At 38.7% G+C, this 14,187-nt stretch overlaps 1 protein-coding gene across 2 annotated transcripts in view; it reads left to right on the top strand.

Annotated features, from left to right (window-relative positions):
* Positions 1-14,187, top strand: part of CUNH1orf105 (chromosome unknown C1orf105 homolog) — a 52,772-nt gene that overhangs the window by 35,137 nt on the left and 3,448 nt on the right. For both annotated transcript variants that reach the window (XM_017866906.1, XM_017866905.1), the window contains exons 4-6: positions 1,039-1,113; positions 7,659-7,726; positions 11,144-11,211. In XM_017866906.1, the coding sequence (XP_017722395.1) occupies positions 1,039-1,113; positions 7,659-7,726; positions 11,144-11,211 (211 nt within the window). The remainder of the gene's footprint in view (positions 1-1,038; positions 1,114-7,658; positions 7,727-11,143; positions 11,212-14,187) is intronic.

Consider the following 14,187-nt stretch of genomic DNA (forward strand, 5'->3'; position numbering starts at 1 on the left):
GCACACCATGTAGTGATGGGTCAGCAAGTGGATCAGAGGAAAGAGAAGACTTCAGTCAATAGTCTTCTCACTGTGGTTTTCCTCTTCCTCATATTCTGCACTTTCTGTGACCATATCTCATGACTGATGTAAATGTCAATGAGGAAGATTAAGAGAGAATCCCCAAACATAATTTTAGCCTCAAGTTCCTATATGCTTCCTAAGCAAACCTTTATCAGAGATGCAAATGAGAACTTCCTGAACCAGGTATAAATGCTCCAAAGTCTTCTCTTTAACCCTTTTGCAGAAATGAAGTCAGAACAAAAACCAGTGGTTACAATGAGCAGACACAGTGCCCCTCCCCTTCCTCTACTGGTTGTTTCTTCACCTGCTGATACAGCCTCTCTTTCCCAGAGGACTGAAGGGACTCAGAACCCACACACAAGCTTGAGTTCTGCTTGTGGCTTCAATCATTGTGCTTAGGAGGTACAGAAGGGCCAAATAGTGCTGGACCATAAATGCATGAGAGCTGATGCTGGCCCAGGGTTAAGGCATAAGAAAGGAGGGTGATGCTTAGGAAAGGCCCATGAAAAAAGATTTGAGGAAGAGAAGTCTTCTCTTCATTCTTTCTTAGGTCATCAGAGATCCTCAGTCTATATGGTGGAGCTTTTGTATGAAATGGAAAATATGGCCCACCTATAGAAGAATGCAGTCCCTCAGACACAGGTGCTCAGGCTGGAAAGTAGAGACCCTACTGAATTTCAGGCCCCAGACATCTCTGCCAGCTGTCTTTTTATCTATACCACTGTATGCAGCAGCCTCAAGACCACCACCTAGCCTGTGTCTCACTCCCTCCTGCCTAAACTCTCAGAACCTACCAACTGCAGCACACTCCAGATTCAACACCCACCCTGGATGGGGCTGAGACCAGAGTGCCCATCTCTGTTTTATGGAAAGAAAAACTGTTACCTCTCTCACCCCTCCACTGCTTTCCTACGTCTTTGCTGCCCTATGTGCCCTACCATTTCCTCACCTTTCTCTGTCTCTCTTTCCCCTCAGGCCAGGAGGAACCAGCGTGACTCCATGCTGCTCAGAAACCAACAGCTGTGCTCCACATGTCAAGAAATGAAAATGGTAGGCAAGGGGGCAGACAGAAATGGGCACAGGCATCTCAGGGTGCAGCACTGCCCTTCCCCACCAAGCCCTGTGGAGAGAGATAGTGATGGGACCTGTTGCAAGGAGGGCCTAGATAAAGGCTGCCAAGGAGCAACGGTTGGTCCTGGAAGCAGCATCGACTGACAGAACATGGTAAACCTTCTCCATTTCAACAAGCCAAAGGGTAACCAAGATAGGTGGGCCAGAGTAGAGATGCAATGAGCCACTTCGCCTTGGGCTCCTAAGTAACTACAGACTCTCAGAGGCTTAGGGGATTATGGAGCTCCTTATCCCTCCTTAATGTAGTCCTCACACAACATATATGCACACACTCATTTCTCCACCATTACAATCAGAAGACAAACAGCCTCGTCTTTGGGTTTACTGTTAATTTAGTTTGCACCTCAAGAGAAAGACTGGGGAGAGAGTCTACAGTACTTTCTAGGTGTCAGCTGCCTTGGATACTTGTAATACATAGTGGAGAATGGTGGTCAGAAAGGAGTATTAGGAAAAGAAAGAAGGAGAGCAAGGGAGATGTGGAGGGAACAAAAACGAAATTCTGCCACCTATCACAGTTGCTGAATCAGAGGCCTGATTCAGGAAGGATGCTAGACTAGGCTGGAGTTAGGACTTGGGTTAATTTAAGAATTAGAGTTAGCGTTGGGATGGTTGTTAGCATCAGAGTAAGGAAGAGGCTTTGGTTAAGGTTTAATTTAGCAACATGGTTAGGTTTGACGTAAGAGCTGAAGAAGGGTTTCTTCAACTCTGATATCCTATAATTCTCCTTTGACTTCGGGAGAAAGGTGGGGCTAAATGTGTAGGCTAAATGTGCTTTAAAGGAATGGAAGAAAAATGGAAGGTATAAGAGAAGCTCCTTCACCGAGTTCATGGCAAGTCTTCGGGTCAGTCGGATATGAAAGAGTGGCAGTTTTGTGAAATTTTTATGTGGGATTTAGAAATTTAACTGAAGCTGCTGGCAAAGCTGCACCTGGATGTTGCCATCTATGTTCAATTTCTACATAATTAGGGTCACTGTGTTAAATATTAGCATTGGCTGGAGTCTGGGAAACTAGAATTGGGATTTCTCCTGGTCTTATTCCTGGAATCTCTTGTGTCCACATTTAGAATGCACTCACCCCAGGCCTAAGCTGGCCTTGGCCAGCTGGCACACTTGAGACGTCAGCAGCAGTCCTCTTTCTCAAGACCTCTTCTCTGACCTTTGCCCTTGTCCAGGAATGATAGAAGTAGAGCCACATGCTGTAATTTTACCATTTATTGCAGCTTCTAAAAGGAAGGGCTTCAAACACAAAAGTGCCCAGGGACTCTTCTCTACTGCTGTCAGAACCTAGTGAGAAACTACAGAAAGTTAGAAAATAAACATGAAATACCCTTGCCTCACTCTATGCAGTAGCACCTCAAAGTCCTCCCAAGGGGAGGGACTGCAGATCTGCTATAGTCACTGTGACACCCCTTCTTTCTCAGCAGTGAGTTGAATAGAAATACTGGGGAATATATAAAAAGACTCCTAGGAATAGAAGGGAACTTCCTCAACCTAATAAAGAGCAGCTTGAAAAACCAACAGCTGACACCCTGCTTAATGGTAAAAGACTGGATACTTTCCCCTAAGATTAGAAACAAGGCAACAATCTGTTCTGTTGTTGTCAGCCTGTTCCTGACACTTCTACTCAACATTTTACTATACACGCTAGCCAGAAACACAAGAAAAAGAAATAAAAGCCATCCACATTAGAAAGAAAGAAGTACAACTAGTCTATTTGCAGATGATATGATCTTATATAGAGAAAGTCCTAAGGAATGCATAGAAAACTATTAGAGTTAAGAAATGGGTACAGCAGTGTTGAGGATACAAGATCAATATATAAACCTTAATTTATGTTAATAGCAGTGAACAATCCAAAAATGAAGAAAATAATGCCATTTGTAATAGCATCAAAAATTATTTTGGAATAAATTTAACAAGAGAAGCACAAGAGCTATACAATGAAAAGTATAAAACATTGTGGAAAGAAAATTTAAAAGGCCTAAATAAATAGAAAGAACCCCGTGTTTATGGATTGGAACACTTAACATTGTAAAGATGGATATACTCCCCCAAATTGATCTACATATTTCATGTAATCCTCAAAATCCCAGATGCCATTTTATAGAAATTTGCAATCATATCTTAAAATTTATATTAAAATGCAAGAGATCCAGGATAGCCAAACAATCTTTAAAAAGAAGAACAAAGTTGGAGGTCCCATACTTCTTGATTTTAAAACTAACTACAAAGCTATGGTCAGGACTGTCTGTTGTTCATTGCTCTTAAGAGAAATTAAGTACTGTGTGGTACTTCCATAAAGATAGACAAATAGATCAATGGAATAAAATTGAGAGTTCAGAAGTAAATTCTTACATTTATAAACAATTGATTTTTGACAGAGGCACCAAGACAGTTCAATGAGGAAAGAATAGTATTTTCAGTAAGTGATACAGGGGCAGCTGCATAGATACATGCAAAAGAATGAATTTTTACCTCTTCCTCACACCATGTACAAAAATAACTCAAAATAGGTCAAAGACCTAAATGTAAGACCTAAAACCATAAAACTCTTAGAAGAAAACATAGGTATAAAGTTGCATGACCTTGGATAAGGCAATGGTTTCTAAGATAGGACACCCAAAGCACAAACAACAAAAGAATATAGATAAATCAGTCTTCATCAAAATTTTAAACATTTGTGCTACAAGGAACATCATCAAGAGCATGACAAGACAACCCAAATATTTGCAAATCAACAGATGAAGGATTATATCAGATAGGGGACTAGTATCTGGAATATATAAGGAACACTTATAACTCAACAATAAAAAGGCAAACACTATGCAGCCATAAAAAAGGATGAGTTTGCGTCCTTTGTAGGGACATGGATGCAGCTGGAAACCATCATTCTTAGCAAACTATCACAAGAACAGAAAACCAAACACCGCATGTTCTCACTCATAGGTGGGAACTGAACACTTGGACTCTGGAAGGGGAACATCACACACCAGGGCCTATCGGGGGGGGGGAGGGATTGCATTGGGAGTTATACCTGATGTAAATGATGAATTGATGGGTGCTGACAAGTTGATGGGTGCAGCACACCAACATGGCACAAGTATAAATATGTAACAAACCTGCACGTTATGTACATGTACCCTAGAACTTAAAGTATAATAAAATAAAAAAAATAAAAAAAATTAAAAAAGGCAAACACCCTAGTTGAAAAGTGAGCAAAAAGTTTCAATAGACACTCTCTAAAGAAGATCTACAAATGACCAAAAAACACATGAAAAGATACTCAACATTATTTGTTATTAAGCAAATGCAAATCAAAACTACAATGATATACACTTTCCATGCACTAGGATGGCTGTAATAATATTAATAATAAAACAGTGGATAATAACAAGTGTTGACCAGAATGTGGAGAAATTAGAACCCTCATAAATTGCTGATGGGAATGTAAAACAGTACAGTTGCTTTGGAAAACAGTTTGGGAATTCCTCAAAACCTTAGACACTGAGTTACCATATGACCCAGCAATTCCATTCCTAAACATGTACCCAAGAGAATTAAAAACATATTCACCCACAAACTTCTACAAGAATGTGCATGGCAGCCATATCTTAATAGCTGAAAAGTGGAAATAACCCAAATGCTTATAGCTTGATTAATGAATAAACAAAATGTGGTCTATCTATATAATAAAATATTAATCATAAAAAAGAATGAAGTACTAAAACATGCTATAACATGGATGAACCTTGAAAACATTTTGCTAAGTAAAAGAAACCAGATGCAAAAGATCACATATTATATTGGTTCCATTTATATGAAATGTCCAAAATAGGAAAATTCATAGAGACAGAAAATAGACAGTGGTTGTCAAAGATTGGGGGGAAGAGTGAGTAAGAAGTAATTGCTAATAGGTATGTGGTTGCTTTTTGGGGTTAAGAAATGTTCTAGGAGTAAATAATGGTGATTGTTTTACAACTTTCTGAATATACTAAAAAATACTAAATTGTACATTAAGATGGTGACTTATGATACATGATATCATAAATACCAATAAAAAGAAATTAGCACTAAATAAAAGCACAAAATGAATGAACCTCAAAAAAATGTAAATAGGACCTGGTTATGTAACTACTCATATTCCTATGTAACCTTGGGCCAGAAGCTCAATCATTTAGTGCAGAAGAAATACCTACTGACAGTTATGGTTGTGAATCACCAGGGATATTTGCTTTGGTTTTATCTAGGCTGTGTTTTATGACATCTCTGCTCCAAACAGCTCATCTTCCCCTTCATGCACCTATTTTGTAGTCCATCTGTTATCTGCATTGCTCTCTAATTAACACTTTCAAGCCCCTTAAAAGTAGGACGGTCAAGCTAGACATACTGTAAACAGATATTCTCTCTTTTTTTTCTTTTTTTTTTTTTTTTTTTTTTTTGTGAAAGGGGCTTTCCAGCAAATACCGGAAAGCCTGCTAGACAAATTCTAAAAGAGCTGTAACACTAACAGATATTCTCTAGCATATATTTAAAAAGTATTTCAAAATAAATTAAGTTTATTTCAACATATATTTATTGATTGTCTGCCATGGGCCAGGTACTTAGGTAATCTGCAAAGAAAAAAAAAAAAAAAAAAAAGAAAGACATAAGACCTGTCTTTAAGGAGTCAACAAATAAATAAATAATGACAATAGAATGTGATCAAAGTAAATAGAAATAGATCTGATGGGGAGTGAAAGGGCAGTGAAAGTAAATATCAGGGAAATCTTCCTTGAAGAAAAAAGACTATTCAGGGTTTTCAAGAGTGAATAGGAGTCTACCACAGTACCCTTTTCTCAAAACAAAATCCTGTCTTTGGCAGGCAGCTCTGTTCTGATGTCGCCCCTGTAGCACAGTTCATTCATACAACAGCACTGGCTGGATTTAGGGGATTTAGAACAGGAATCATGCTATTCAGGAGGAGTTAGGTTTTCCTGCATCTTCCCTTGTAGCAGAGTCAACTTTAGATATATTTTTGAATAAAACATTCTGTCTCTGGCACATTCTCATCCACTTTTATGTTTAGAAATCTCTCCTCAGGTTCTTACTAAAGCCTTGGCTGCCCCCACTATGCCCAGAGACTCCTTGTTACCAGATCACCTCCTCTTCTCTCCCATCCTTTCTTCAGCTAATGAGTTAGGAGAACAAGCTGATTAAACATAGTATGTTCTTGGCATTTGTATAGCCTTTGCATTGGTGTTTTTTTTTTTTTTTTTTTTTTTTTTTTTTTTGCTATTTTCAAGCACTTCTAAAGGTCCTTAAGACATTGTAATTGTAACTTTGTTATGTCATAAACTGAAATCATGAGTCACTTGGTACAAGTCACTTAGTAGAGTGACCTGCACCCACATCTTCATGATTATCATTTTATTATTATAGCTACAATAATTTTGAGAAATAATGGAAAATGCTTCCTAGTGAAAACATTCTTAAAAGAAAACCAACATCTAGTGCTGGGAACAAATTTGGAAAAGTTCAAGAAAGTGATGTTTCTTAACCAAAAATACTGTAACTGTGCATTGATTTTAGGCCTGTATGAAGTACACCTTTAAAATTTCAAGTGTGCTTCAAGGTGGGTTCATTCATTCACTAATTTGATCAAAAATATTTCTTAAACAGACATCGTGTTAGCAGCTGGAAATACAAAAATAGAGACAAGGACTATGCCCTCATAAAGCTGCAAGTCTATTAGGGAACCCAGACATTACACAAGTAACTACAATATAAAGGTTATGAGTCGGCTGAGCGCGGTGGCTCAAGCCTGTAATCCCAGCACTTTGGGAGGCCGAGACGGGCGGATCACAAGGTCAGGAGATCGAGACCATCCTGGCTAACCCGGTGAAACCCCGTCTCTACTAAAAAATAAAAAAAACTAGCCGGGCGAGGTGGCGGGCGCCTATAGTCCCAGCTACTCGGGAGGCTGAGGCAGGAGAATGGCATGAACCCGAAAGGCGGAGCTTGCAGTGAGCTGAGATCCGGCCACTGCACTCCAGTTTGGGCGACAGAGCGAGACTCCGTCTCAAAAAAAAAAAAAAAAAAAAAGGTTATGAGTATTTTGATCCAGGAGGCCCTAAGAACATAGAGCAGAGGACTACCGAACAGTAGTCCAGCAGTCAGCAGTCTCTGAGAAAGTGATAGCTAGCCTGAGACCACAAGAACATGTGTGTGTTGGGGGTGAGGGCATCTAAACAAACCGATTTTAAAGATTTACTAAATCTGTATATCTAATTTCAACTGATATCCAGGGAAGAACAATGACGCTGACTTGAGGGAAGGGTGAAATCTTCTGGTTCATTCACATCACAAAAGAATGTATGAAGGACTTTGATATCAAATACAACTCAAATTCACTAAAGTGGTATATTATGTGTTTAAATTAGAATGCAGTTATAGGCAGCATTCTAAATGAGACTTTCTTCTTGAGGTACAACCAAGAACAGTGAAAATCCCAGATGATCCAAAAGTATCCTTTGAGAATTTTATGAGTCATAGGTAAGTCAACAATTTAAATCAGGACATGACTTAATTCTCATTATATCTGAGGACACAGGAGAGTGGATTGAGAAGCATAGTTAGAGGAATGTTTAAGGAATGCTTTGGGAACAGGCTTCTTGACTTTTTTTTTTTTTCAGGTTAAACCAAATCATTAGATCAAAAAAGAAAGTTCACCTTTTTGCTTGAACAACTATATTCAAATACTTGCAGAAAGTATAATCTTCCTTTCCACCTTCACAAGAACAATATAAGAAATAGAATAGGAAATTTCTTTGATAATTCAGATGGAACTAAATACAAATTCTCCATGCAGATGACATATCTAATCTGCAAGATATGGAAGATTACACATAATCTTTCCTTAGTCCAAGATGTTCTCTGCTATGTTTTAGTAACTAAAATTCCTCTTTATCAGTTTGTTTGGTTGTTATTTAAAGCTTTTTATTTTCTTTATCAAGATCGAGTATAACAGATATAAAATCCAATTGGAATTCTGATCAGTTTTTTTGCGTGTTTTGTGTTGTTTTGTTTTTTCTTTTTGAGATGGAGTCTCTCTCTGTCGCCCAGGCTGCAGTGCAGTGGCGCAACCTTGGCTCACTGCAACCTCCACCTCCCAGGTTCAAGCAATTCTCCTGCCTCAATTTCCCAAGTAGCTGGGATTACAGATGCCCACCACCATGCCTGGCAAATTTTTTTTTTTCTTAGCGGACATGGGGTTTCACCATGTTGGCCAGGATGGTCTCAAACTCCTGACCTCTGTTGATCTACCCACCTGGGCCTCCCAAAGTGCTGTGATTACAGGTGTCAGTCACTGCGCCCGGCCTGGTTTTTCAAAGATTTTTTTTCTTCTATATTTAACTATTAGGGAAGAAGGACTCTGTTTTTACTATATTACGACATGCAAAAATGGACTCATTCTGAATAGGACATCAACACAGGTCAACTTGCATTGCAATAGATGGTTGGAAGGTAGACATACACTCACCCTGACATACGACTAACCAAAAAAGCTATATGTAATCTAATGGCCATTTTAATTTTTTCCTCATACAGAAAGCAATAATGTGGAAAAATAAATAGGTTTTTTTAACCTTATGTTGCACAGTGGTACAGGTCCTGATTCCCTTTATGACCTTAGGGCCATTTGTTCCAGACTCAAATATAGACCCAGATACACTGAAAACATGTAGCCAGTTCCTGGCCAAGGTAGACAAAGTTATGGAGGAAGTGGCTATTTGAGCAGTACAAGCTCCATCAATAATAACATTTACCTGTACTGACTCTATACTTTTAAAGAGCTCTTATACAATAGAAGTAATTCTAATAAATATTCATTATGAACTTTAAATGGAAAACTGAAGCATCTAAAATCAGAGATTTCTGAGCAAAATTCCACCCTTCTGTGAAATAACCTTTTGAAATTTGTTGCCCCATTTTACTTATCTTGCAAGTTTTGTACTTTATTTAAATGCAAAATCCCAGAACATTAATTAGTTGTATTTTAAACAAATAGCTCTTATCCCTCTAAAACTAAGATCAAGGATTGAACCAATCCTAAAATCATGTCAACATCAACCAGATGTATCATGAGACTGATTATTGTATTCTTTTTTTCAGTGTTATGGAGGAAAACATACAACTTCTGTTTGAGACTTAACTAGAGTGACTATAAAGCAAGAGCCTGGTTCTATCTTGAACTTTTCCAAATTTGTTCCTAGCACTAGATGTTGGTCTCTTTTTTCATGCTTTTTAAGTATCACTGCATATGTAGGCAAGTGCAATTATCTTCACAGAAATTATGTTTTTTTAAAAAGTGACTTTAATTATAGCCATTGCAGGAATTATAATACTTATGGAATGAAAAGAATGAAGGAAAAAAGGAAGAGAAGGAGAAAAGATGGCAGGATAGATACATATTTGTTGAATTGTAGAATAGACAGAGTTTAAACTATTCAGTTCTGAACATACCATCTGCCTGTTTGCCCAAAATGGATAATAGAAGGGGTTTTGCTTTCTCTTTTTCTCAATCTCAGTGGCAATTGATTAAAGCAAACTGGCATAACTCGCTATATTTTTGGTAGCAAAGCAAAAATAATCTTGGAAGATCTTTGTGGAAGTAGAAACCATGAAATGAATGTAGAGCCTTAGATGGCCCATCAAAGTTTAGTAATGTGTCAGTCTTTAGAAATTAAGCAATTTAAACTAATGTAGAAGTGGTTTTGGCTTATATGCATTTTCCTCAAGGGTCACCTCCACAGCCTTGGCCACCAGGAGAAATAGGATGTGGTTAGGGCATTTTCTGTGAAATGGGAAGGTTCTAACCAAAATATTTTCTCAGCTTCACTCTTTAAGGGTAGATTATTGATCTGGAAGAGTTCTGGCTTTTTTTCTTTTTTTTCTGGAAATTGGAGAACTCTTTCCTTTATTCCTCCTATTTTCAGACCACATATGTTCTGACGGTGGAATAAAACATTCAAAATGAAGGTTTTATCAAAAATCCATGAAAACAACGCTAATCAAAAAGAGGTTGAGAATTAGCAGTCTTTGGACCAATCATCTTGCATTGCTAGAAAGTGGCTTGATCACCAGGTTAACAGGTCTGGATTCAAGAGATCACATGTGTTTAAAAATGTATAAAGAGGCCGGACACGGTGGCTCACACATGTAATCCCAGCACTTTGGGAGGCTGAGGTGGGCAGATTGCCTGAGGTCAGGAGTTTTAGACCAGCCTGGCCAACATGGTGAAACCCCATCTCTACTGAAAATATAAAACTTAGCCAGGTGTGAAGGTGTGCGCCTGTAATCCCAGCTACTCAGGAGGCTGAGGCAGGAGAACCGCTTGAACCCGCGAGGCAGAGGTTGCAGTGAGCTGAGATCACACCACTGCACTCCAGCCTGGGCAACAAGCGCAAAAACTCCATCTCAAAAATAATAAATAAATAAATAAATAAATAAATAAATAAATAAATAAAAATGTATAAAGACACATTTCTTTCTACCAAGTCCTAGCCAATTAACTAATGTGTTTTCTTATTTCTTCCAATCAGAATGATGAGTCTTCATCAACCCAAATTCCAGACTACCCCTGAGCCTTTCCATGATNAACATGGTGAAACCCCATCTCTACTGAAAATATAAAACTTAGCCAGGTGTGAAGGTGTGCGCCTGTAATCCCAGCTACTCAGGAGGCTGAGGCAGGAGAACCGCTTGAACCCGCGAGGCAGAGGTTGCAGTGAGCTGAGATCACACCACTGCACTCCAGCCTGGGCAACAAGCGCAAAAACTCCATCTCAAAAATAATAAATAAATAAATAAATAAATAAATAAATAAATAAATAAAATGTATAAAGACACATTTCTTTCTACCAAGTCCTAGCCAATTAACTAATGTGTTTTCTTATTTCTTCCAATCAGAATGATGAGTCTTCATCAACCCAAATTCCAGACTACCCCTGAGCCTTTCCATGATGACATCCCAACAGGTTTGCTTTCTTTTAGAGTACTTGTAGTGTGAAACATATTAGAAAAAAATGCCGTAGAATAAAAGTCTGATCCCTAAAATAATTTCTAAATTTCCTGAGAAAATTCTCACTTTCTATCCCTTTCTTTTTCACATACTGTCTTTTGACCTGCTGGGATTGGTTCACAGCCCTTCTCTCACTCCAGCACCACCTGTGCCCTCCTTAGGCCTCACTTCCCCTTATCCATGTCATGTTCCTTCCCAGGATCTGTCCACAACATATGGCTGAAGACTTCTGGGGAGATGGGGTACAAACAAAATAAAAGTTCCCCTATTGGCAGTCCTGATGGTATCAACAAAAATGGGAAGGGAACTGTATCTCTATACCCTCAGAGTGGCCTCACCAAGGCCCTGAACCTTTCACTCCACCAGCTCCCTAAAATACCTGCCTTCTCACAGCAGCTGCCTGTGCTATTCTTATCTTCACTTGCTGTTGATAGAAACAAGGAAAGAAGTTCTATTTCAGGCTTCAGCATTGACCTAAGTCTCAGCTTTAGTTAAGGCAACACTAGGCTGGTGAAGATGGAGTGAGCCATTATTTGGGGTAATATAATTCAAGGGCTTACTGCAGCACAGGCTGTCACTTTAGTAACTGTCCATTTTCTCATTTGCTCCCATATTAACTGAAACCACTTGAATTTTTCTTTCATTTGATACATACAGTAAAGAAAATCAGGATCACTTTCCTCACTCTACACTTTTGGAAAACTCTTTTATCTTAGGAGGTTGCAGGGGAACTAGGCCAGAACTAAAAAGACATTTAGAAAGGAAATTTGAGGATTGAAGGGGTGTCTTGAGGAGATGCCAAAAGGGAGGACGAGAAACTCAGGTTACAGCTGAGGTTTGGGGATATCCACTCGAGTGGGATGAAAGTCTTCCAGTCCTAATCAATCACTTCTTATGTATCCCAAAATATTGGTCTAGCTCATGGCTCTCATTCAGCCAAAGTGAAACCAAGAGCCTGGAGCTAAGAGTACCCACCCAACAAAAGCTACCCACTCTGCTGTTCCGACCACCTCATTCTTTTGAAGCCAAGAGAACATGGGTGATAGGCATGTGCAGTTGATGTCATAGTTATCTGTGCCAGTCACACACTCATTCTGAGTTTCCTTTGGACCTGGATTTTTTCAGACCTGCCTTGCAAAGGAATGAATCACACACACACACACACACACACACACACACACACACACCCCATTGTATACCTTTCCCTCAGCAAGAATATATTTTTTGGCCCTAGAGAACAATGTAACAAGATGCCTTTCATCAATTTATTATCTCTGGGAGTATACTTCAATTAACAATTTAAGAGCTAGATTTTGTGTGCTCAGGAACAGCATGTTATGTTCTTGCACGGCCCTGGTTCTTATCCATAGAGTTCATCCTAGAACAGTGATCTTAGAGGTGGAACTCCAGGGAGAGTAGTTGTAAAACTTGCTAGGAGCTGAAGCTTGGTAGATCTACTGTTTATTATAGTCATGACCCTTCTGAGCTGACTTTGCTCTTGTATGTGCTCTTAGAGGTCATGGAAAAGGCACTAGCCTAGAAGCAATGAGACCTCGGTAGGAATCCTAGTCTTGCTGTATAGGCTTGGTCTCTGTGTTCTCACCTGTAAAACCAGAATAGCATGTTGTCCCACTGAAAGCTAGACCTTTGGTACAAGTAGCCTTCACCTTTGACTGACCCAGGAAAACTGCTGACACTGCACCAGCCCCGCTGGTTTATATAGCTTAGACATGTCCATACTGTGATACTTGCTGCTTATTGCTGAAGCCAGCTTCCACCTGTGCTGTGTTCCCTGTGGATTGCTACAAATACCAAGTGACTGACTCGTCCCAGTGAACAACATTACCACCAACGACTGTCTAACTCAACTGTTGGTCACAATGATTGCTAGCATTTTTTTCTGGACTCTGCTTTTCGTTACATATTATCAATAATTATTAATGACAACTAAGGAAATAGAAAGAACTTATCTTTACAAGTGATGGAGATTCCTTCATGAATCTTTGACCTGATCCCAGAATCCCATGATACCCATGGACTCTTAATCTCAATAAACATTAATATAGATGCTAACCACCTGATGTGAGCCTACCACCTGGCACAGTGGTAGGATATGGCACAAAGAGCACTGGGTTAGGATTAAGGATATCTGGGTTCTGGTTCTTAGTCCATTAGTGCCTGTGACCTTAGGCTGCTGTTCCCTCTTCAGTACAGTGATGACACTGAACTGGAACCAAGGTTTGTGATCCTGTAATGTCTCTATCTCTCATTCAGTTGGACTTTGTTCTCTGGATCTTGTTCCAGAGAATTCAGAGTTCCAATTCTCTTAGTCACTCAGTGATTCCCAATGGGAAGGTGTTATTTCACACACTGGTTTACTCCCATTCAAGTAATCTGTCTTCTGGAAAATTGAATATTAACCAAGTTTTAATAAATCATATTTGAAGAAGAGGTAGGGTAAGGATTTTAAAGAACCCCAAAATAAATTATTTCACAAAATACAGTTTTCTTTTGAAATACAAGTACTTTCTCTCCCTACTGTAGCCTTTTGTAAGATCATATTTATTTCTTATTTTATTTTTTTGAAGAATAGAACTATATATTTGTCCCTTAAAAGTCTCCTGAGAATTGAATCCTCTTTTCTCTTTGACTCGTATTACAACATCAGACATGTTTTATCTTCATTTTAATTTAATGGGTAATGACGTCTAATACTTCAGGTTTGTTTCTGGATACTCTTTTGGCCCTCATTGACAAGATTTGTAAAAGTTTAAATGTTGTGAGGGGAAAAGGCAATTTTATTAAAAGAAATTATTAGGTGAATTTTTTGTTCCATTTTCTTTTCTTCGTTTTCTTAAGAAAAAATAAAAGGTGGATTTGAAAAACAAATTATTAGGTGAATTTTAAATCTGTTTTATAAGGTTGAAGAAGT

This window comes from Rhinopithecus bieti, unplaced genomic scaffold, assembly GCF_001698545.2.
Source record: "Rhinopithecus bieti isolate Rb0 unplaced genomic scaffold, ASM169854v2 scaffold_1853, whole genome shotgun sequence".
Lineage (NCBI taxonomy): Eukaryota > Metazoa > Chordata > Mammalia > Primates > Cercopithecidae > Rhinopithecus > Rhinopithecus bieti.